Genomic DNA, 25,549 nt, shown 5'->3' with positions numbered 1-25,549 from the left:
TATAACCTTATTTTAGAGTTGAGTAACTCTGACCCACAGAAGCTCAGTGACTTAGTTAAGATTAAGTGACTAGATAGTGAAAGAGCTAAGACTAAAACCAGTTTTGAAATTTCTGCTTTGACCTATGGAGGCCCAGACTTCCTGCCACCCACAAGAATAGGCTATGGAGGAATAAGGTATTCACTTGGTAGACAAGGAGAATTTTGTATATCTCTATCAAATTCTTCATTGAAATCAAGTCTCCTATGATACCACTGTGGACAAGATGGAGGAAAATAGGCTTGGCAGCTATATCATTGGGTAATTCATAACTGGTTTGGTAACCAGAGTGCTGGTAAGTGTCACCTTGAAGAGAGTTTCTGAGGGTGTACCAAAGGGTTTTGTCCGCAACCTTACCTCTTCAACATCTGTGTCTGTTTTGTATGAGATAGAGATAACAGGCTGATCACAATCTTTGAGGGATACCAGGACTTAGAGTAACTGTGTTTCAGATTTGCTCTTTTCTTTCTTTAAGCTCCAACTACTTTCCTGCTCTTCAGTCAAAAGAGTGCCATCAACCGCATGGTGATTGATGAACAGCAAAGCCCTGACATCATCCTTCCTATCCACAGCCTTCGGAATGTTCGGGCCATTGACTATGACCCACTGGACAAGCAGCTCTATTGGATTGACTCACGACAGAACATGATCCGGAAAGCACAAGAAGATGGCAGTCAGGTAATTTAGGGCTCAGTTCAAAATCTATTTCTTCTACCTAGTAATTGGACTAACCAACCATCCTATTTTACTTAAGTCTTGACTCTGCTTAAGTGTCTGTGTGTGTGTGTCTCTATGAAACTGAAATTCTGGACCTAGCAGCTTTTCTTCCCTCCTGATGGTCTTTGAGTAAACAGCTGTTCGATAAATGCTATTGGGATGAAAGTTGTATTAGGATAACATATGCTCATATGTTGGTAATGACTGTGACTGCCACCCGTATCATTATGGTTCCATTTACATGAAGTGTCAGAGGCTTTGAAATCAAATAGACCTACTTCTGATCTCAGTTCCATCACTCACTAGGATTCTTAAAAACTTTTTAGCTGACAGGAATGCAAAGCACATAGCCCATTACCTGTTACATAGTAGGGACTCAATAAATAATAGTTCTATTACTAGTTAACTATTATTTAAAAGGTTTAGAGGATAGAAAACATAACACAATCTCAGTAAAATTAAAAACATCTGGGATATGTTATCATTAATCCATTTTTTTTTTTTTTTTGGTAAACATTATTTGATGACTCTGGGGTGGAAATGAAAATACTATCAACAAATCTTATCTGTGCTTACATACCAGTCATGGTTTACATACCACTATCCATACTTCTTTGCTTTCTTTCTGTGGTGGAGCAGTGTTAGACTGGGATTACTATAAATAATATTACTTGTCATCTTTCTTATAGCAGTGATATTAAGTTGGATTTTGAATGTATTAAAATATAGGGAGATTAGATTACTAGTTTTTGATATGTCTTAACTCACAAAAAAGAGCAAGGGCATAATGTACTTAGGGCTGCTGAGGGATCATCTAAGGGTATAGCTGTAGAGGTATTTTGCAAATGCGTCTTGTAGTATGTAGACCGGGACTAATAGGCTGACAACTACTAGATAGAAATTATAGCTGTTATTATACAGCCATGGACATAGCAAATAAATGAGACAGCCTCTTTAAGAAATAGTTACCTCAGAGATGCTGAGTAAATGTAATTTATTCAGATAGAAGAGATAAACAAAGCGTCTCTTTTTGCTTGGCTTTGTAAAAAAAAAATTTTTTTTCTGGTGGATTTGGGGACTAGAGAAAGATATGATTGATTGATGTGGTTTGTAGCCCAGACTAATTGCTATTGTCTTTAGGGCAGAGTTTCCCAACTTCAGCACTGTTGACATTTTTGGGCTGGATAATTCTTTGTTGTAGCGGGCTGACCTGTACATTGTAGGATGTTTAACAGCAATCCTGGCCTCTGCCCACTAGATGCCAATTATACTCCGCTAGCTGTGACAATCAAAAATGCCTCCAAACATTGGCAGATGCCTCTGGTTGAGGCAAATGCAAATACAAGATCGCCTCTGTTTGAGAACCACTGCTGTAGGGGTATTTCTAGGATGTGGTTCTAGACACAGTTGTCTCCAGTTTACAGAAGACAGCTGCCACCTTCTTACTTTCATCTCTAATCAATGCTCTGTCGGGTTCTTAGAGCAACTAATATGGTCTCAGCTCTCTCTGTCATAATAACCAAAAGGAACATTTGAAATGCATGTTAACAGAGAAGCACATTACCCATTAAAAAATCTATCATTAAGAAATGTTCCTTGAGACTTTTCTACTCAGGTGTGTGACCACATCAGGGTTAGCATTGTGAGTGATTGCTTCAGGGCTCTCGGGCTTGGAGGCTGATTTTCTTTGTGTGTGTGTGTGTCTTTTTCTTTCCCCAGGGCTTTACTGTGGTTGTGAGCTCGGTTCCAAATCAGAACCTAGAAATACAACCCTATGACCTCAGCATTGATATTTATAGCCGCTACATCTATTGGACTTGTGAGGCCACCAATGTCATTAATGTAACAAGATTAGATGGGAGATCCATTGGAGTGGTGCTAAAAGGCGAGCAAGACAGACCTCGAGCCATTGTGGTAAACCCGGAGAAAGGGTATGTTACTAAAATGCCATTCAGACGTCTTGGCGTCTGAGACTCTCATCAGCCTTCCTTTTCAGCCCATTTGTTATTTACCTTTAAGTGTCCTGTGCTCCAGTGGAAAAACTTGATATTCTCCATCTACCTGCCCCTGCGTTTTCTTAGATCATTGCATTCCCTGATTTTGCTGCCTAAAATTTCCTTCTTTAGTCCCTATTGCTTTAGTTCTCATTTCTACCCATACCTCCAGGACCATTTGAACTGCAACATCCTCTATGAAGTTTTCCTTAATCTACCCAACCCCCAAGCAGGTGTGATTTTTACCCTCTCCCAAATACCCAGCACTCCATATCTGTGCCTCTCTAGTCATACTTAGTCTCTTCCAATTTACCTTATAGTGAATTGTTTTTAATCTTATATTTCCTACCAGAGTTTAGGTTCCTTTATGATAAGAGCTAATATGTCTTTTTTCATTTAGTACAGAGCTTTTCATGTAATAAATAGTACTTATTTGCATCTGAAAGGATGATAAGGAATTCATGGAAAACAGCTTACTTCAGAAGAGTTACAGGAAAGAGATGAACTCAGAGTTAAATATAAGAAATGATTCATGTATGCCATTTTTAGTTTTGAAATGGACTACTTAGAGAAGGGATTTAAAATTTTATGTCTAGGTCTCTCTGGTTACTGCTTTTTAATTTAATTTTATTTTATTGTATTATTCTAAAAGCATAGGTGTGCCTGTGTCTAACTCTTCATTTTTATTAATCCATGAAAGTTAGCTTTCTAAGAATTTCTGTGTATGTTTTATTACTATCAGGTAATGAAAGTATCCCATGGTCTTCTAAAAAATGTATTCTAAAATTAAAAATAAGATTTTAAAATATGCTACCTCCTTTTGTCTTAACAAGAATATTCTCATTTTGTATTGTTTCTTATTTTGGTAAACTTACTGTTTCTTCCTTTCTCTTCAGCTATATGTATTTTACCAATCTTCAGGAAAGGTCTCCAAAAATTGAACGGGCTGCTTTGGATGGAACAGAACGGGAAGTCCTCTTTTTCAGTGGCTTAAGTAAACCAATTGCTTTAGCCCTTGATAGCAGATTGGGCAAGCTCTTTTGGGCTGATTCAGATCTCCGGCGAATTGAAAGCAGTGATCTCTCAGGTACCTGAGAAATGCGTTTCCTTATTTTTATTTGAGTTATTGAGATATTCATCATTAGCATTTGTATTTTTCTTCCATTATATTATTTTTGTACACATTTCTTTAGTTTTATTCACTAAAAGTAGTCAGCATCAAATTGGTTGGGAAGCATTCTTTCTTCAACCATCAGCATAGTTATTACTCCCTTTGTTATCTAATAATGGACCAATTTTCTTTATCTGGGCTCTGTAAATAATATATTTCTAATGTATCTCTTCTCCTTTCCTAATTTTTCTGCTCTAGTTTATGTTTTCATCATCTCTGACCTGAATTCTAGCCTATGATTAGTCTCCTCCCTGCTGACTTTCCCCCCTGAAAGTTTAAATTATTTTCTGAAGCATGGTTTCTAATCATGTCAGTATTGTACTAAAACAATCTTAAGAGTAGTCTCATAACCTGAAGTCTAGCTGTACACTTAAGTTGGCATTTGGCTTTCACAAACTCATTATCAAACTCAAATGATCTTAACATTTCTGGTGTTTTAGCCAAATTAAGTCATTTGTTGGTCTTCATATGTACTTTATTTTCTCATTTCTCTGTAGACCTCTGTCTACAATCATAGTTACTTCCCCTCCCCTCAGTTTCTGATGCCAAAATGTGTAGCCTCACTAGTGATCAGGCAAATGAAATTAAAATAATACACCGTTTATGTCTATCAGAGGGGCACCTCTTTTTGAGAGGACCATCCTTTCCCCACTTGTTTTCTAATAGCACCTTGGTTATAAATCAAGTGACTGTATGAGTTTGTTTCTGGACTCTAATGTTCCCTTGGTCACTTTGTCTTCTGTGATATTATATTGTCTTAATTATTATAACTTTATAACAGATTTATCTGGCAATGTACACTGTTAATATTTTTTCAAGATTACTTTGACTACTCTTGATCCTTTGTATTTCCATATACAGTTTACAATCAGCCTCTGAGTTTCCACCAAAAAGAAAAAACCTATTGGAATTTTGACTGGGTGTCTTTGAATTTTAGATCAATTTAGGGAGAATTATCATCTTTATAATATTAGTCTTCCAAACCGTGAACATGGTATATCCCTCTCTCTATCTAGAACTTTAATTTCTCTCAATGTTTTATAGTTTTCTGTAAAGAGGTCATGCCCGTCTTTTATTAGTTATTCCTTGGTATTTGATGCTTTTGAGTCCTAGTAGTAAAGAGTATTCTAAATTTTTAATATTACATTTTCTGATTGTGACTGGAATGTAGAATGATACAGTTTCCTTTTTTCCTCCCTTCTGGTATATTGAGCTTGTTCCCAGGGACCTTGCTAAATTTCACTTATCTGTAGTTTCTTTAGGACTTTCTACATTGCAGAATCATTTGTCTACAAATGGTGAGAGTTGTATTTCTTCTTTTCCTGTCCTTTTTCCTGGTTGCCTCATTACACTGGCTGGGACCCCCAATACAATGTTGAATACAATAATAGAATGCTTGGATTTGTTTTGCTTTGTTTTAGTTTTTCTTGATTTTATGGAAAGCATTCAGTATTTAATGATTAGGTATTATGTTTGCTGAGGTTTTTCTGTAGGTAACTTTTATCAGATTAAGGAAGTTCCTTTCTGTTGCTAGTTTCCTAGAATAAATCAAACTTGGCAAGATACAATATCCTTTTTATATATTGCTGGATTTGATTTCCTATTGGTTAAGATGTTTGCATCTGTATTCATGAAAGAGATTACCCTATAATTTTCCTTTCTTATAATGTACTTGTTGGGGTTTTGCCATCAAGGTTACATTGACCTCATAAAAAGAAGTATTTCCTCTTTTTCTGTTTTCTGAAAAAAGTTAGTGTGATGTTGACAGATTGGGTTTTTATTTTTTCCCTTCCCTATATAGTCACAGATAATCATGCACTTTTGTCATGGGGTCTTTTTCTACTTTGTATTTTTAGCCTCCCACAGAACCTTTTATCCTGGATTGCATTTAGTGCATGCTCAGTTTGTTAAATACATAAGCATGTCGTTTCATTTTTGGTTCCAGTGTTTTAATTATATTTCTTTTATCACTGCCATCAAAGTAGATCAGGTCCTCATCATGTCTGGGGTCCTGTGGTGACACTGTTGACATCTCTTTTTCCCTGGCTGTCTACTTGAGGCCATCCTTCCACTACCACCAACTAATCTTTTTCAATCACTCCTTTTATTACTGTTTTAAATTTAATTTTAGTTTTCATCAAAGTAATACATGTAAACATTTATGAAAATCAAATGGTTCTACTTGGCTTATGAAAAATAAGTCTACTGCTCTTCTTCTTCCTACTCTCAGTTCCCACTCTCAGAGGCATCCACTTTCAGTTATTTTAAAATAACTTGCTTTAAACTGTTATTTCTTGACCTTTCAATTTTAGACATCTCAAGTTGACTTCCTTTGTTGGAAGATAAAGATTTTGCTGTCTTAAACCATATATCCCCAAAATACCCATATGAAGTCTCCTCCCATCCTCCCAGCATAGTGATACCATAATTTTTAAGTTCGTTCTTAATTATTTGTTGTTTATGGCTATGTAGCTATTACCATCAGCTACATTTCCTTCTATGGATTTTTTTCTCCCTGAAGTTAATCTTGTCTAATGTAAATATTACAAATATTATTTCAATACATAGAGATGCATCAAGCTAGCCATCTTTTTTGTTTTTAATTGAAATCATACCTCCTGAATTTCTTGGTCATCTTGCTCCAGTCTGGATTTGCTTGCTTTCTAGGCCAACTTCCTTTCAACGTTATCATCCTGGGAATGCACCTGCCAGTCTCCTTGGTGCCGAACCTCCTGTTTTTCGGATTCCATTACTCTGGTTAATTCCTTTTTCTTGATAGAACACATCCTCTATTAGCTTCTTGAAAAGGGTCTCATAGAAGGTTAAAATTCTTGATCTTATATGTCTGAATGTTTCTTTTCCTTACACTTGGGTGATAATTTGGATGTGTATGGAATTCATGTTTCATAACTATTTTCTCTCGGCATTTTGAAGACAGAACTCCATTATCTTCAAGCATCTCGCGTCATTGGGATGTTTGATGTCATTGTGATTCCTGGCTTTTTATGTGTGATCCTTTATTTTCCCCTCCAGAAGCTTTTAACATCTTCTCTTTTTCCCCAGTGTTCTAGAATGTGATGATGATATGCCTTTGTGTGATCCCCTCCCCCTTACCTCTTTGTTTCTTTCATTGAACTGAAATTTATTAGGTGAGTCTTTTCTATCTGGAAACTTACACCTTGAGTTCTGGAAAGCTTTTCTATGTTATTTCTTTGATGATTTATTTTCTATATTCTCATTCTGTGACTTTTATTCAGATGTTGGACCTTCTTAATTATAACTGTATTTTTCTCTCCTATTATCAATCTCTTTGTCTTTTTGTTCTGCTTTCTGGGAGAATTTTTCAAATTTATCTTCCAACCTTCTTGTTTTGTTTTTTTTTAATTTTCAAGTATCATGTTTTTAATTTCCAAAGGCTCTTTTGTGTTCTCTGAATGCCTTACCCCCAACCTGTTCTTTAGTTTTTTTCTTCTGCTTTTTATTGTCTTCTTCTCCAAGTTCCCTTGTTATGTTTGTCTTTGGCTTTGAATTTAAAAGTAGAAATTTTCTTTAAGTATCTGGTGATCCTTAGTTGTGTGTTTATATTTAATAGGCACTGAAAATGCTGATTTTCACATTGCTGCTGCTTGTGAAGTGGTAAGATTCTTAGGTACACTTGGCTGTTTTCTAATGGAACTCCTAAGTGACACTATCTGAAGTTCTTTTCTCTGTATACCTGTTTTCTCAGGTTTTTTGTTTGATTATTGTTGGTGGTGGTGGTTTGTTTTTCCTAAGGGAAGTCTTCCAGTCTTCTGTAGTAAGATAAAAGCTGGCTACCAGTATTTTTGGAGTCTACTGGGAGAAGGGTGTTGGGGAGAGTCTCAGCAATCAGAAAGTAGAATTTTAAGTAATTGCCCTGTACAATCCTGGGTATGGTGCTACCTCTTTGTCTTTGCCGGGTACGTTAAAGTCTGATTCAACCTCTTTAGAAAGTGTATCTTCAACTGTCTGCTAGAGGAAAGGAGGAGATCCAGGAGCTGCATGACTTCTTGTACTTATGTTCAGTCAGTACTCTTCTTTCAGCCCCACCCACATAACTCCTCCCTTTGCTCCATCCCAAAATACCTGGTGCTTCCAGTTCCTGAGCTAATTGGTTTTGTTGTTGGCTTCATTGACTGCAGGGATTTAGCTTTCTCTGGGCTACTGTGTTATCTCTGGTCTTTCTGTTCTCCAACTTCTAAATTTTATATCGCTTTTCTGCTCTTAGGTCTTCTTTGTCCTTATTGGTTTATACCTTAATTTTTATTATTTATTTATTTTTGCTGAGGAAGATTAGCCCTGAGCTAACATCTGTGCCGATCTTCCTCTATTTTGTATGTGAGTTGCCAACACAGCCTGGCTGACGAGTGGTGGTTGCTCTGCACCCAGGATCTGAACCTGCAAACCTGGGCCACCAAACCAGTGCATGCCGAACTTAGCCACTATACTATGAGGGCGGCCCCTATACCTGAAGTTTTTACCGCCATTTTAGTAGATTTTTAGGAGGGAGCGTAAGTAAACTCATTTGAACTCACCGTGGATCTGAATGTTGACTTAGGCAATGCCTTCTTATCTGAAATATGTCCCCACTTTTCTCTGTTTATTAAAACTTAGCTTTATGCCTGCCTCTTGGAACTTCCCTGATATTTCCAGAGTATAAGCTAATATCTTTCTTTGATTGAACTCGTCACTTAGGAACCATAAAAATGTTCCATGGATATTTGAAGGACTATTATGAGGAAGAGGGAAGGAATAAATATATTTTTTCTTTTTGGGTAAAGGAGAAGCTATAGGGTTGGAGAGTGGGGCACAGATTTCAGCCCGATTCTGAAAGAACTTTCTCACATTTCAACAATAGAATAGGTTGCCCCTTCAGAGTCTGGATGGTTCTATGTCTGGGATGTTGTGGAAGGAATTCTTTGAGGTGAGGCTTGAACCAGGTAACCTCTGAGTCAGTCATTTTTTCTGTGTTCTGAATGGCCAGGGAGGGTTAGGGTGGAGTTGTCCTTCACGGGTGCCTTAGGTGTACTTAGCGAGTTGGGGAGGCCAAGAATATAGAGCCCTGGGCTCACCACCACTGCTTCATCTAGAGGAGTACCATTTTTATATGTTTTATATGTTAGAGCTTTTCATAAAATTTAATTTGAAAAGCAGACTCTGTTTTAAAAAAACACGTTTGAAAACTTCTCTGAATTCTTTTCTGTCTTTCTGTGAACTAGAGTTTTTACTATGTATTGGGCATTCATTTGCTTTTGATTGCACTTGAATGTCTAGTCTATTATCTATTTTCTGGTGTGTATGTATCTTTTCTTCTCAGAATGATTTTTTAAGTTTTAAAGTGGAGAGCTTACCATATTTTCTTTTGCAGTAAATCTAACCGGTATTCAGTAGATAGTTGTTGAATGTATGACTTGACCCACATGAGTCATTTCTGTTTAATGTTCTCCTTTCCAAGGTGCCAACCGGATAGTGTTAGAAGACTCTAATATCTTGCAGCCTGTGGGACTGACTGTGTTTGAAAACTGGCTATATTGGATTGATAAGCAGCAGCAAATGATTGAAAAAATTGACATGACAGGTCGAGAGGGTAGAACAAAAGTCCAGGCTCGAATTGCCCAGCTTAGTGACATTCATGCAGTGAAGGAGCTGAACCTTCAAGAATATAGTAAGTGCTGATGGTGTGCTGCTCATTGCAGGATTCATGTTTGTTCTCAGAAATTAGGATAAAATTAAAGTGTTCTTTTCTGTCTTCTTACCTCTTAGTTTGAAGATTTTCATGCACTTTTAGTATTTCGATTTTCTTTTTCAACTGTTCATGTGTTTAAAGTCTTATATCAAACTCACCTGGGAGCTTTTTCAAATCAGATCTCTTTCCCCATAAAACAGGAGTGGTGGAAACGAATGGTCTTGTTCATTTTCAAAAATTTTTCCCAGGAATGACAAAGACTCTGCTTGTCATACCTTCCCTCCCTCTCCTTCAGCCCCTTTAAGAATACTGGTGTAAAGCATATATTTCTTTTGCTCTTTGTATACCTTTATAGTTTGAACAAAAGCAAAAATTATATTTATATAGTGGTAAATATAGTTAGTATGGAATAAGCTTATTCTTAAGCAAAAGCGAAACAGACTAAATTTAGTGTGTAAACTTAGAGAAGACTGTGCTTAATAAGTGCTTGTTTTTTACACTCTTGGATAAATTTTTCAATTCTCAGCTTAGAAAAGTAGCCATAATCATTTTTTTAATCTTATTGAACACTTCTGAAAATGGCTAATCATCTTTCCCTAGTGTCTTGTTAATATGTGTCTGTAATCAGAAATGCCCTCATAGCAGTCACTACTGTAGGACTTACATGATTGTACAGGAATGCTCATGTTAAATGGAGGACTGAAGAGAGAACTATTGGAACTCCTTAACTTCTCAGTACAGTGCTTTCAAATCAAGTTGGAGTGTGAAAGAATTGAGTAATGAGAGCACCATTGCTTGTTCAAGTACTCATTATGTTGTCACTGTTCATGAACTTAGAAGTTAAGTTAGAGAGGTATTTGAGAATTAGAAAGTTAGAATTGGGGCCGGCCCCGTGGCATAGCTGGTAAGGTCGCACGCTCCCTGCTTCGGCGGCCTGGGGTTCGCTGGTCTGGATCCCAGGTGTGGACCTACGCACCACTTATAAAGGCATGCTGTGGCAGGCGTCCCACATAGAAAGTAGAGGAAGATGAGCACAGATGTTAGTTCAGGGCTAATCTTCCTCAAAAAAAGGAGGGGGAAATAAAGTTAGAATTGTTGTTGTTCTATGTTATGACATGTAACTCATGCTGGACATTTAATAGAAATAAGGTAGTAATGACTCAATACCTAAGTTATTTATTCAGTTGCTGTATGAATATTTTATTACAGAAAATCTCCATGGACATTTTCAGAATTTCACGGGGGATACCTTTATTGTAATTCAACATTTAAATATGGCTTTATATTTGGAACAATATTTTTTTTAATTTCTAATAACATTAAAGAGAATGAGATTTTCGATTATCAAAAGTGTCATGGAATTAAAAGATTGAGAAATACTACTTTATAGGTTGTATATTCTGATGTAATGACTGATGTCTGTTTGGGACAGCTATGTAGTATGACACACCTGCTGACTCTGCTGACTTCCTCAATTTCATTAACACGCTAAAGCAGTTCTGATGTGTTTTTGAGACGAGAGTCAGAGAGTAAATGGATGGCTACATTAGATGTTGGTGTTCAGTGATGATAAATGTCAAGTTGCTTTTTTAACACAAGCTAAGTAGAAAATTCCAAGCAATGATTTCATTAAATACATCCTGTGAGACAGACTTTGAAAAGTTGTGTGACAGTGTATTTGTTTAATTTAACCCCAGTGTGAGGAAATTAAACATTTGTAACATTGCAAGTTATATTTTGCAAATGACTGAGCAAATAATTTTGATTGTTTCTGAGTAATTGAGTTCCATGTGAACTTAAGTTCTTTTCCTTCTATTACTCTTTAATTTTCAGTGGATTCCTCATTCAAATGTACTTTTTGAGTAAAATCATCTGATCTTTAAGAAGGATAGAATTTCTGAGTTAAAATCTTTAGTTTAGAAGAGTTTTTGTGTTTTAGGTAGAAAAATATCCAGGTCTCAGCATTCTACCAAGCAAGTTTTTTTGTTTCAATAATCATCTTTTCTTATTCGCAAAAATTAGCATGAGCTCTACCATTAACCTTGCTTAAAATACTTGAAAAATATTTTATATGTAAATATGTAAAGACAGTGGTTAGATACAGGTGTTTTGTGTTTTTAAGTTGTCCCCATTTTCTTATAGATTGTATAGAGATGGAGTGAGGAATTATTTTGTATACAAAAACAATCCAAAGTGATTTTACATTTGGTTTTCTTCGTAATTTTACATTTGGTTTTCTTGGTAATTGATTTTGACTAGGCTGTCCTTCCTTCCTTCCATCCCTTCTTCCTTCCTCCTTCCCTCCCATCTCCCTCCCTCCCTTTCTTTTCTTTTTGTTTTTTTGGCAGGACAGCACCCTTGTGCTCAGGATAACGGTGGCTGTTCACATATTTGTCTTGTAAAAGGAGATGGTACGACAAGGTGCTCTTGCCCCATGCACTTGGTTCTGCTTCAAGATGAGCTATCATGTGGAGGTAAATATGTTACTATTTTCTTGTGCAGGTCTAAATGCCAATTAACATGTTCCATATTTTAGTCTAGCATTCTATGATTTGACAGTGAAATTGCTCTTTTTCCTAATTTGATTCATCGTTTATATTCTGTTCATCTGCACTATACTAGGCTTTTGGGTTATTCTAACAATGAATCCATCATGGCAAGTGATAGGTGTAACTTAATTCCGGAACTAAGGATAAAGTGCCCTTATTGGGGGAAACTCATCTGGTGAGGAGTATTTCCTAATGATAAAGTTGGTTTCTCCACCCCAGAGGGTAACAAGATGAATTAATTTTGCCTCCTATAATCTCTATCTACTGAATTCTAGATTCTGTCAGTTTATGTATCCTTCTTGGGAATATATCCAGTGAAAAGAATATTCTTTTGTTCATATCCTTCAGTAGTTCCCTATTGTTTTTCTTATTTATCTTGGGGAAAAAAATTGTTTATATCACTGGGTGGTAACAATGTTGTAGTGAAACTAGTTCAGTCACTCAATGAGAGCATAACAAATTGGTACATTCCTTTGTTAAGCATAGTATGGTAGCATCAAACATGATAATACTATTTATTCCCTTAACTCGGAAATCCTCCTCTCGGGGATAATTCTAAGTCAGTTCAACCAAAGGAGAAAGACTGTTCTCTACAGTGGGAGAAGTTTAAAAAACAGTCTTATTTCTAATGATAAGAAAACTATTAAGTAAAATAACTAAGTTTATACAGCTATTAAACATCATGATCATAAGCTGATGTAAAAATGTAGCCAAAATTTGGCTCAAGTGGAAAAAAATTATTAAAATGGTGTTTCCTGCTGTGATGACAGGTACATAAAAAGCGTATTTCTGTGGACAAAGATTGAAAGAACATATACACTCAAAATATAAAAATTGTTGATAAGATGGTATTATAAGAATATTTTATTCTTCTAACTTTCCTTTATGTTTTTAAAAATAAATGACATGTATTGAGTAGCAGCTGTGAGGCACTGTGCTTGGACTGGAGGCGGTTTGAAGATCTTTGAGAAAGAGCATACAATTTAGTAAGCAAGATCAGATATGTACAGGGTAAAAGTTAAGCTCTGGGACCTGAAGTATCCCCTCAAAAATGGCAAGCACACAACAGTGTGGATGTACTTAATGCCACTGAGCTGTACACTTTCAAATGGGTGAAGTGGTAAACTTTAAGTATATTTTACCACTAAAAAAATAGCAAGTATTTCCATATCAGGGTGCTGTATTGTTACTCTAAAAAGGCAAATCCTAGAAGAATTTACCCTTATGTAATGATAACGTAGATAAAACTGAAGCAAGGATATCACCTTCCGTTTAGAAAATGTTTAAAAGACCTTTGATTTTTTTCTTCACTTTTACTGATTATTTTATAATGTATGCATTAAATGAATAGTGTGTTTTAACAAATGAATACGACTGTTACCAACACTCAAATCAAGATATACAGTGTTGTCATTAAAAAAAGTACCTTTCTGTCCATTAGCAGCCAGTTCTCTTGCAGAAGTAACCACCATAGCCCCATAGTTTAGCTTTGCCTGTTCTTGTGCTTTATATAAGGAATTGTGATGTATGTACTCTTTTTATGTCTAGATTCTATTGCTTAATATATTTTTGAGATTCAGCTGTATAGTGGAGTGTATCAGTAGTTATTTTCTTCTTATTGCTGAGTAGTGTTTCATTGTATAAATATGCCACAATTTATTATTTATCTCTTGAGGGACGTTTTAATTGTTTTCAATTTTTTTGTTATTAAGAATAAAACCGCAGTGAATATTTGTGTACAGGATTTTTTGTGTGATTGATTTTACAGTGGCGACAAATGAAATACAAAATCTAAATTCCTCTGCCTGACCTTCAAGATGTGTTTTCATTTGAGCCTGTCTTACTATCCATCTCATTTTGTATTTCTTCCCAGCTTGCTCACTTTATTTTTGTTTGGCTGTTTAGAATTTGATGCTGACTGTGGCATGTTCTGTTTCGTTTTTCCTTGGTGGGTTTCCTCGTGGTATTTCAGGGATGTATTTCTCTTCGTGCATGCCCATCCTAAATCTTACTCACTTTTCAAGGTGCAGCTAGTCTCCTCGTGATCTGTGAAACCTTTGCCAGCTGTTGTTGTTCTCTTTCTCGAAGTTGTAGCGCTTGTTACCACAGTTTGCATGACATGCACTTCAGACTAATGTAATCGTTTGTTTCATATTCATTAGTCGCTTCCTGTCCCCAACCAAATTAAAAGCTCTTTAAAGACATGGACCATATTTTATCTATTTTTATTCTGCCCGTGATCTACTGTAGTGCTGAATACGTAATATGCTCAAGTTCCCTCTGTAAATAATCCCTCAAATTCCCAGTATAAAATACTCACCTGTAATCTGCAATAGTCTCTGTTTTAAAGATAAAAGTTTTCTGATCCATAGTTAGATAATAAAGTTGTATTCTTTAGACAATTTACTAACAGAAAAGTTTTTAAAGTAAGTCAGAGAGCCTGTGATGTCATGGTAAAGGCAGTGGGCTAAAAATAAAGAGACTGCCTTTCTAGTCTTATCTTTTTTTAATCAGCCCTTATTATGGGAAGCTCTGTGACTTTGGGCAGTCACTTAGCCTCTCTGAGCCTCAGTTTTCTCATTTACAAAACAAAGAAATTGGGATTAAATGGCAATTCTCAAACTGTTTGGTCTCAGCATATTTTTATATTTTAAAAAATTGTTGAGGATCCCAAAGAGCTTTTGTTTGCATAGGTTATATTTATCTATATTTACTGTAGTAAAATTTAAAATCAAGAACCTTAAAAAAATTTATTGAAAATAACAGTAATGAACCCTTACATGTTCTCAAATGAAATCTGTTAAGAAAATGAACTATATTTTTAAAGAAAAATCATTTTAGTGAGAAATGTGACATTATTTTTACATTTTTGCAAACCCTTAAGGTTGGGTTGGATTCTCATGTCTACTTTTGCATTCAATCTGTTGTAATATGTAGTTTTGGTTGAAATAGATGAAGAAATTTGACCTCATACAGATATGTAGTTGGAAAACAGAGCACTATAATAATAACCTTTTAATAACTATGGATATTCATCTTGAATTCTACACCAAATCTTGATAAGTCTTAGTTTTCTATAGGTTTAGTTGCAGTGTGGAATTTGAACCATTATCAGTTAACTTTTCACGGTCTCTTATATTAAAATCCTTTGATCTATTTTGTGCTCTGAATGGATATTTTATTCATGCACAGTTTTGTATCCTTACGTCTTGGTCATTTGGAAATATTAGCATTCCATCAGAAATTCCCAGATCTTCAGATTTTGATGCATTTTGTTATGCAATATAAAAAAAATCACGTTTTAATATCAACACCTCTCTCATCAGAATCTGTCAAGCTTATAGTATTAGACACAGGTTTCCCAAAATTAGAATTTCTGATTGAAAGCTCCCGTGTTATAATTTGCCATTGTTTTCCTTGAAGTAACAGACTCACTTGTTCTTTGGGTTTTTTTAAGCTTTCTTCCAAATACCCAAGTGTAAATGACTGTAGTTTATTTGGCAGTTGTTCTTTCAAATAAAAGTGGATTCCATTTTAGGATGAGTTTACAACTCAGAGCTTTTCCTTGAGAAACCGTCATACTTAGGTACGCAACATGAGCTTTGTGCATACTTCTCATTTTGTCAAACAGAATGTGGAAGAGACGTGTACTCAGAGTTGGTTTTAATATAATTAATATATTTACTAATTCATCAAGAACATTCTTAAATGAAACTAGTGCTTTCTTTTTTTATTTTTTACTGTGAGTGTGTGGCTATGTAGAATGCAGTGACTACTAGTACAATTTGGTGCCGTTGCCTTGTGTCTGCTAAAATGCCAAGAGTTTTACCCACCATTCCTTTTGTAGCATTAGTGCAAATGTAGTGAGAAAGGCAAGTGACATCTTAGTATTATTATAAAATAGTTTTGACCTTGTAGATCCTCTGAAAGAGGTCTCAGGGACCCCCAGGGGTTTGAGGGACACTCTTTGAGAAACTCAGAGATAGAAAAGTTATGAATTCTAGGGTAACTTTAAAATATTTGGAGGTTGATGATTATAGTGATTATTCCTAGGTTATGTGTGAGATTCTAATGGGTTGCAAATACAGTAATCTTGCTTGAAAACTTCTTCTATTATAATGTTTTGCAAGTTAGTGAATCTAAATGAAGTAGTGTAAAAATTTTATTACTTCTCTGATTAGATGAGATAGTTTGCAAATTTTATCTACTATAAAGTGTTTTATATATGATAATTATTGAACTGCACTCAGGTGTAAATATTTGTACCTCTGTGTGACTATTACTGTGTTTTTGTCACTCCCCTCCCCTTGTTCATTTGAAGAACCCCCAACATGTTCTCCTCAGCAGTTTACTTGTTTCACGGGAGAAATTGACTGTATCCCTGTGGCTTGGAGGTGCGATGGGTTTACTGAATGTGAAGACCACAGTGATGAGCTCAACTGTCCTGTATGCTCAGAGTCCCAGTTCCAGTGTGCCAGTGGGCAGTGTATTGATGGTGCCCTCCGATGCAATGGAGATGCAAACTGTCAGGATAAATCAGATGAGAAGAACTGTGAAGGTATCCACATTCTTAGGGCCTGGATATGTAATCTTTTTTCCATTAAGTTGTTTGAAATTCAGAGTATTGCTTTGGCTCAGTGGTAGATTTGGAGTTTTTCAAATCCATTTGACTTTATTATGTCCAAACATAGTAGCATGTTCCAAATTGTTGTTTTAATTCGCTTAATGTGCACTCACTTATACATGAATAAGCTTTTCAAATTGAGAAATGAGGCCAAAAGATTAGAGCTTCAATATGTAAAAATAGTTCTTGCTACCAACGAACTCTGAATTAGTAGATTTATTTATTACAATGTAAAATAATTCCGTATTTTCCTCTTCTTTCTGCTAACCTTTAGCACAGTAAAAAAGACAACAGCAACAAACCAACAAATTCTCTAGAATTTTTTGGTGTCTAGAAATGTGTGTAGAATTATTTAATTCTTGACAAAATTATTAGTGAGGGATGAAATTTAACATAAAGAACAAAATAGGAAATTTCCTGCTAGATTCCTTTCTCTACTCTTTTCTCTCTACCAATGGAAATCTCCAGAGAATAATTTTGAAAGTTATATCTAAAGGTCTAATTTGTTTTTCATTTGCACCCAGACAGCACCTTTTGACTCTTGTCAGAGTTTGGCTTTACATGATAGTGAAAATAAGAAAACTATTTGCATTTTTTCCCAGTGCTTTGTTTAATTGATCAGTTCCGCTGTGCTAATGGTCAGTGCATTGGAAAACACAAGAAATGTGATCATAATGTGGATTGCAGTGACAAGTCAGATGAACTGGATTGTTGTAAGTAGGACTAAAACTTGTATATTACTCTTAAGGGAGAATTTTAAAAATACTTTTTCCTTTATGTGTGAGGTTCACTTATAATCAATATTTGCTTATTAAGAAACAAGTATTAATGTTAAACTAATGATTTGTACCAAGGATTTTCTTTATATTTTGCTTTTAATTCCTTAAAGGTAGCAGTTTTCTTGTGCACAAAAATCTTCACAGAAACATTTAGTAAAGCATCAGAAAAGATAAATATTATTTTGCCACAGCTAAAGTTAAGACAGTCTCAAACAGTTTAGGGACATGGAAATTAATCAGTGTTCTGAATTTGAGAGTTTCTGAATGTTAGTCCATGTTTAAAGTCGCCCCCTTTTTTTGGACATATTTCCACCAGTCTCTCAGTGAGTTGAAGAGCTGCCTTAAAATGCAGCCTGAGGATACTTTGGCCACCATGTACCCCTGTGCCGAGAGACCCTACACCTAGTAGCCTATAGTTTCTTCAAAGTTTATAACTATTGACCAATGCCCTAACGTAAAATATATCCCAAACTGATAAACTTAGTTTTGACTAGAATTCAGCATAAGCCAGGTCTACCCTGTCAAAACTGGTTTAATGAATTTAGATAAAACTCATTTAAAAACTCTTGCATCTTTTTTTTTTTTTTTAAAGATTTTATTTTTTCCTTTTTCTCCCCAAAGCCCCCCGGTACATAGTTGTGTATTCTTCGTTGTGGGTTCTTCTAGTTGTGGCATGTGGGACGCTGCCTCAGTGTGGTCTGATGAGCAGTGCCATGTCCGCGCCCAGGATTTGAACTAACGAAACACTGGGCCGCCTGCAGCGGAACGCGCAAACTTCACCACTCGGCCACGGGGCCAGCCCCAAAAACTCTTGTATCTTAATGGAGACTTTAACCTAGTATTTTTACAAAATTCAAATGGGATACACACTAAGACTTTAGAATCTGTTTATTTGTTCAACAAGCATTTACTGAATACCTGCTATGTGCTGAGGATACATGGTACCTGTACCAAGTTTCTCAAAGTCCTCCGTGGTTGAGGTAGTAGTAAGAATTGGGATTTTATTTATTTTATTTTTAATTTTAATTTTAATTTATTTTTGAGGAAGATTAGCCTTGAGCTAACTACTGCCAATCCTCCTCTTTTTGCTGAGGAAGACTGGCCCTGAGCTAACATCCATGCCTGTCTTCCTCTGCTTTATACGTGGGACGCCTACCGCAGCATGGCTTTTGCCAAGCGGTGCCATGTCCGCACCCGGGATCCGAACCGGTGAACGCTGGGCCGCCGAGAAGCGGAACATGTGAACTTAACTGCTCCCCCACTGGGCTGGCCCCAAGAATTGGGATTTTAAACCCAGACTGAGATGGATTGAATTCTAGCTCCACCTCTTACCAGCAAATTATTTGTTCTTGTTAAACCTTAGTTTCTTTGTCTTTAAAATGAAGGTAATAATATTTAGCCTGGTAGTTGTGAGAAAATTAAATGATTTAATGTATAATATATAAAACATATAGCCTGACTCATAGTAGGTACTTTTGATAAAGAAGTGTGATAAATGACATCCAGTGTGCTATAATAGAGATCTATAAAAGTAGTAGCACGAAGGAGAGAGTGGTCACATCTTCAGAAATGAAGATGAGGTTCAGTCAAAATTTCTTAGAAAAATGGTGCTTAAGATTTGATATTGATCAGCGAATAGCATTAATTATGCAGGTAAGTAGAGAGATTGCATTCCATACAGAGGGAATATCTTGTTCAAAAGCAGAGTGAAACAGGCACCTTTGGGCAACTACATGTAAATAGGACTGCCAAAATATAGGCTATGTCTTGAGGGATGTCAGCAAGAGGTAACATGTAAAGCTAAGATCATGGAGGACTTTGCTTTTCTTCCGAAGAGCCTTGACAATATTCCAGAATAATGGAAAGTCATTGAAAAACTTAAGGAAAGGACGGGCATGGCCCCATAATTGTGAAAGCTGTAAAGCAGATAGATTGGAGGTGATAAGATTATAGGCAGGAAAATCTGTTAGATTGGTTGCTTTCAAACTTTTGTGACCAGATCAAGAGGAATGCAGTGATGTGGATGCATATGTAAAGATACAGAAGTGCCATACAACAGTATTTACCCATATTATGTATTGCGTTCTGAAGTTTTCTGTTTTAAAATGCTGATTGCAGCCCACTAAATTGTTTCCATCACCTAATGACTTGCAGCCTATAATTTAAAAATGCTTAGGAGGCTTTTGTAGTTCAGACAGAAGATGAAGATCTAAATCAAGAGGAGCAGTGGCGGTGGAAAGGAGAGGATAGATTTCAGAAATAAAATTAAAAGAGATTACCAAACCCTTAGATACAATTGATCAGTTTAGGTTAACTCACAGGCACCTCACTGAGTGACTGTAGTCATTAACTAGAGTATGTAGCAGGGACTGAAAACTGAAATACCATTCCATATCTTGGCTGCAGATGTAATGTTTGACTGATACAGGTTTTTTATTTATCTCTGTTTTATACAGAGAATAATCAGAGTAAAACTAAGAGAGTGGTATTTCGGAAGGACATTGGTTGGACATTTTTGAGAAGAAAACAAGAGCCAGCGGTATTGAATATATAGAGAGGTCAATGAGTTGAAGAATTTATTGAATATGGCAAATAGGAGAACTTTGACCTTTGCCCAGCTAGTGTTTCAGTGTGGTGGTGAGGATAGAAGCCTGATTTCAGTGAGTTAACATGTGACCCACAGATTAAGAATTGGAATTAGTGAGTGTAAACTATTCTTTCTTGAAGCTTGGCATTAGAAAGGAATGCCAAGGCACTGAAAAGGAATGAGAAAGATGGAATGGTTGCTCATAAGGACTAACGAGAGTCTGTGCCTCGGAATCCATAGACGAAATATGTGACTGGCAGCCCTTACATGTTATGTAACTTAGTGATGTCATTTTCTCTCATTTCTTTCATTTAATCTGTCAGAGGGTGAGTTTAGCTACGTGGATGGGAGATTTGAGGTAAGATGAAGCAGAAGGAAGGTTTTTAAAGGGTCTTCAATTGTGAGATTAAGTCTGACTGTTCAGAATGGAAGAATTTTCCCTCTAAATAGAATAGTAATGCTCAAGTTTGATGAGCCCTTTTGCTATTTCCCTCTGCCTCTAATAGTGATACTCTCCTCTTCTAAAGCCTCAAATAGCTCAGGGATCCTGTGAAGGTAGATGCCATGGGTGCTGTCTTCTTCTCGTTCGCTAATGCTCTGGCCTTATTCTTCTGGCCTATCTTCTAACTCAGATATCAGAGACCTTATGTTCCTTGCCCTAAGGCAACTAGACTCACCCTAAAGGCAGCAGCATATTGGGCCTGAGAGCTAATGCTCATCTTTAGCTTCTAATTTCCCTTCACCAGGCCTAAATGTCATTTATCAAACCTAAAATCAAGCTCAGGGCTGCTTTTGGTGCCTTCACCATTCCAGGTAAAACATTTGATGACTTTTCTAGGTCCATCCCTTCTGGTCCTAAAATTTTCTCTGAAATTGCAAAATAACCTTGTTGATTTTTATGATTCTGCATATGAATGAAGTAGGATAGATTTTATCTATGTATGTATTTAAAGCTTCTTAATGATGAAATCTGTAATGCACTTAACATCTTTGTTTATATCAATTTACAATTATACTTCTCATCGTATTCTTTTATTTCTGTCTTCACTTAGGATAGTTCGTTTTCATTCCTAATGATGGCATTTATCCATATATCCATGGGGCATGGTGTATACATGTTCATAAAAAAGAAAAATATTTGTCTTCATTAGGCTCATGTTCTGCTTGCTAGCCCTCTTTTCAATTACTATTTTGAATCTACAATTGTTTTTCCATTATATAACTGTACTGCATTCTCATTTTAGATCCAACTGAGGAGCCAGCACCACAGGCCACCAATACAGTTGGTTCAGTTATTGGAGTAATTGTCACCATTTTTGTGTCTGGAACCATATACTTTATCTGCCAGAGGATGTTGTGTCCACGTATGAAGGGAGATGGAGAAACCATGACTAATGACTATGTAGTTCACGGACCAGCTTCTGTTCCCCTTGGTTATGTGCCACACCCCAGTTCTTTGTCAGGATCTCTTCCAGGTGAGTTAAGACTGATCCATTGAGAATCAAGTCTTGGGTCCTGGCAAGATTACCAAGTTTCCATTATGGAAACAAGATACTTCCTAGAGTCTATTTCAAACTAAACTACTTAGAGTTTAAAAAATTGTAAGAACAAATATTCTCTTTTACTTTGAGCACCTTCTCTATACACAAAAGACCTTGGGTATGGTTTGGTAGAAATTGCCAAAAGATGTAAAGCAAACACATACAGAAGCATTTATGTATATACCGCATATACCGCATTTCTGAGTGCACTCCACTGAAAGTGAGTCAGCTAGTCATTTGGTGAAAAGAGTCATAAACCACACATGCTTTAGATTCACTACCAGGGACCTGAGTACTGCTGAGCCCAGGAATTTAAGGAGGCCAAAATATAGATAACGACTCCTTTTCATCAAATAAGATTTGGAAATATCTTGGTGATAGGGAGGGTTATATTCTTTTTTTTTTAAGGATTTTATTTTACCTTTTTCTCCCCAAAGCCCCCCGGTACATAGTTTTGTACTTTAGTTGTGGGTCCTTCCAGCTGTGGCATGTGGGATGCCACCCCAGCATGGCCTGATGAGCAGTGCCCTGTCCGTGCTCAGGATTCCAACCAGTGAAACACTGGGCTGCCGAAGCAGAGCATGCGAACTTAACCACTCGGCCATGGGGCCGGCTCCGGGAGGGTTATGTTCTTATGTTTTCTCCTAACTGTAGGTGATGACGGTGGGCCTAGGGTTTGTTTAGGCATAGACAAGTAGCCCGAAGTTCTATACTTGGGTGGAGTGTAGTGCTCTGGGGAAGTACAACTTTCTTTTGAATGCTTTCTTGTGCCCTTAGTGAAAAGAAGCCTTTCTTTTATTGAATATAGAAAAGGAGTACCAGGCAAAAGCCCTCTGAAAATGAGAACGTATTTTAGGTTTAACTCTCAGTAAACAGACGTGGTTTTTAAACTGTTAATGATAATGATTCCTTGCTGCCATTCCCATTTTCAACTAGTGGAATTTGGGGAGTCACTGGAAAAAACAGAATTTCTTCTTTCGCATTGGTGGTTATAGTTCCAACAACATTTGCATCCAGTAGATGAAGAAATAATTTCCGTACATTGTGTTTATATCCTTAAAAATGAGTTTAGTTTCCTTATGAGCAAATTATTGTTTAGTCTACCCTGCTTCACAGCCTCCACTCTCCATAGTCCTTTCTTCCTCAAATCCTCTAAGAGGTTGAAAAACCTCTCATTTTGAGGAGCTGTGCTTTCATCCTGGGGAGGGAAGGGATAGGAGCTGTTCTTGGCTTTGTTCTAGGCCAGCCCTCAATGGAAGTGTTCATTTCTGGAGAACATGCATTTCCCTTCTCCTTGAAAATTGAAATTATTTTCAATAATTATTAGGAAAAGAGGGCATAAATTGTTTTAAAATCAAACTGTTTGACTATAGGTATTTATAATCCTAGTTTTGAATAAAATTATTTCATGCATTTTTATTGGTCTTATTCATCTTCACTATTTATCCTCTTTCATTTTAGGAATGTCTCGAGGTAAATCAATGATCAGCTCGCTCAGTATCATGGGAGGAAGCAGTGGACCCCCTTATGATCGCGCTCATGTCACAGGAGCATCATCAAGTAGTTCTTCAAGCACCAAAGGCACTTACTTTCCTGCAGTAAGAGTCTGTTTTCCTTTGTTTCACTTTGAATGCTAAGATAAATAGGATCTTAGATTTGTAACTCATTTAAATGTAGGTATGCAGCAATGGGAATGTAAAATGATTTTTAGTATAGAATTTAGGCATATAAATATGGCTCAAAGAAGGATTTACCACCGCCATACAAGCACTTACAAATCTTTAAGTTTATTGTGTAGTTACCAGCATATTTGGAAGAACTGGACATTAATTTCATATTTCAGGTAAAAGTAGAACTACTAAATAGTACCTTCTGAGAGGCTTAGGACCTTCATTCCATGACCTCCCCAAAGAGGAACCATACCTGGTACTTCTCCTATGTTGGTAATTTTTCTTTAAGCATTCATAATTTTAAGAAATCAGAACCCAGCTGTGCTGAACTTAAACCAGTGACTTACAGATTATTGATTTCCTTCTCATCACCTTGCACTGTTTAGCCATGATGAAATTGTGTCTTGGGGAGTGGAGAGCCACAATCCTAAAGTACTAGTTGAAGTCAGTTCTTGGGAAAAGAAAGATTGTGCTAATAGTGTAATGGAGAGGAATATGAACAGAGATGAAGGAAGAGAAGTTCAAATAAAGTCTAATAGTCTCTGTCTAGGATAGACTATTGATATTTTAATAATTTAAATTATTTCTCTGTTTAGATTTTGAACCCTCCGCCATCCCCAGCTACAGAACGATCACATTACACTATGGAATTTGGTTATTCTTCAAACAGTCCTTCTACTCATAGGTCCTACAGGTAATACACATCCTCCTCTAACATGTTGGTAGTCCCATAAGATTTGTACCATATAGTCTAGGTGTGTAGTAAACTATACCATCTAGGTATATGTAAGTACCCTCTAGGATGTTCGCACAATGACGAAATCGCCTAACAATTCATTTCTCAGAACGTATCCCCGTCATTAAGCAACACATGGTTGTAAGTTAAAGTATGTATTAGAAGGAAGAAGTATTCTAGTTGTGGGCTTGCTGTAGCCCCGAATGAGTAGACAATGGTCACCGAGAGAAAATAGGCATCTTATCTTGGTAATGCTGACATTGCCCCTACAACAAATCTTTTTCTTTCAGGGCATTATACATTTCTTTAAAGAGAGCCACAAATGCCGGCTTTTAGAGTAATAAAGTAGAACCTCCAGTGCTTTGGCAGTATTCTAAGGAAAAGCTTCCCACCTGAGTGACGGGTTTTAAAGTAGGTTACTCTCAGGTTAAGTTTGATTGATAGTCTAAGAATGGAATCCTCAGATCAGACTATGGTTCAGAGAGTTGTGAGAGCTCTAAAACAGCAGGGATATTGAGAACACAGAATTTGAGGGAAGCTTAAGTTCAGCCCTTGCTCGCATGTGTTATTACAATCTGGAATGTAAGATTTCTCATATAGTTGCATGGAATAAATCATGACTCAATAAAATAAATGAAATGAGTTTGTAAGCCAAAAGGGGGAAATTATGCCTTTGTGCTGATTTGTGAGCCTGTAGAGCATATTGAGCAGGTTAAGTACTAGTGTGTCATCCTTACTCTTCCATCTTGTTTGCAAGGCCGGCAGAGGATCAACAGCTTGATATCCTCTATCTAAGCACGTAGTGTCTGCTGTTTATTGGCTTCCCTCAGGTGCCTATTGTCTTCTAGTTAAGACGTTCCCAGCATTCCAGTCAGATTGCCCTTACATAACCTTACATATGTATAGAAATCAAGGGGAAACTGTTGATAGTATCTTATTCCTATCTCTCATTTCAGTTTATAGATAGGACTGTTTGCGACAGGCTTTACTCTGAACTGATTGTTTTTATGTTTTATTGTAAATGTTGCTTTCCTTGTAACAAGTTGTTCTAAAAAGCCAAAATAGAAAGTCAGAAACCTGAAAATTGAAAAAACAAAAGGAAAGACCTAAAATTGTATTTAAAAAAATTAATTTCTTTAAATAAAATACTGATTAAAATAAACATAATTGCATTAAAAACAATTCTCATTTGACCATTTGCCACATCTCAAATTAAGCCCAGTTTGTTTCTTTTGAGCAGACTTTTTATTTCGTAAGATTTTTGTCTAAACTGGAACTTAAAACAATTTCCTTTCTTTCTTTCCTGGGTTTTTTTTTTTTCCTCTCTGTGAAAATGGAAGTGTTGGGCCTTTTAAATGTTGAGCCAAGAAGGTTCACCAAGGCTCAGCACTTGACTGGACAGAAAGATAAGACCTAAAAAATACTAGGACATCCTGTC

General features: G+C 36.4%; 1 protein-coding gene across 2 annotated transcripts in view; it reads left to right on the top strand.

Moving 5' to 3' along the window:
* The window catches only part of LRP6 (LDL receptor related protein 6), a 176,387-nt gene that overhangs the window by 144,264 nt on the left and 6,574 nt on the right, over window positions 1–25,549 (top strand). For both annotated transcript variants that reach the window (XM_044775138.2, XM_044775140.2), the window contains 10 exons: window positions 515–717; window positions 2,476–2,687; window positions 3,647–3,837; window positions 9,395–9,604; window positions 11,974–12,099; window positions 16,496–16,732; window positions 17,401–17,511; window positions 21,409–21,639; window positions 23,167–23,303; window positions 23,972–24,069. In XM_044775138.2, the coding sequence (XP_044631073.1) occupies window positions 515–717; window positions 2,476–2,687; window positions 3,647–3,837; window positions 9,395–9,604; window positions 11,974–12,099; window positions 16,496–16,732; window positions 17,401–17,511; window positions 21,409–21,639; window positions 23,167–23,303; window positions 23,972–24,069 (1,756 nt within the window). The remainder of the gene's footprint in view (window positions 1–514; window positions 718–2,475; window positions 2,688–3,646; window positions 3,838–9,394; window positions 9,605–11,973; window positions 12,100–16,495; window positions 16,733–17,400; window positions 17,512–21,408; window positions 21,640–23,166; window positions 23,304–23,971; window positions 24,070–25,549) is intronic.

This window comes from Equus asinus, chromosome 22 (genome assembly GCF_041296235.1).
Source record: "Equus asinus isolate D_3611 breed Donkey chromosome 22, EquAss-T2T_v2, whole genome shotgun sequence".
Taxonomy (NCBI): Eukaryota; Metazoa; Chordata; class Mammalia; order Perissodactyla; family Equidae; genus Equus; species Equus asinus.
This window is presented reverse-complemented; position numbering and strand designations above follow the sequence as displayed.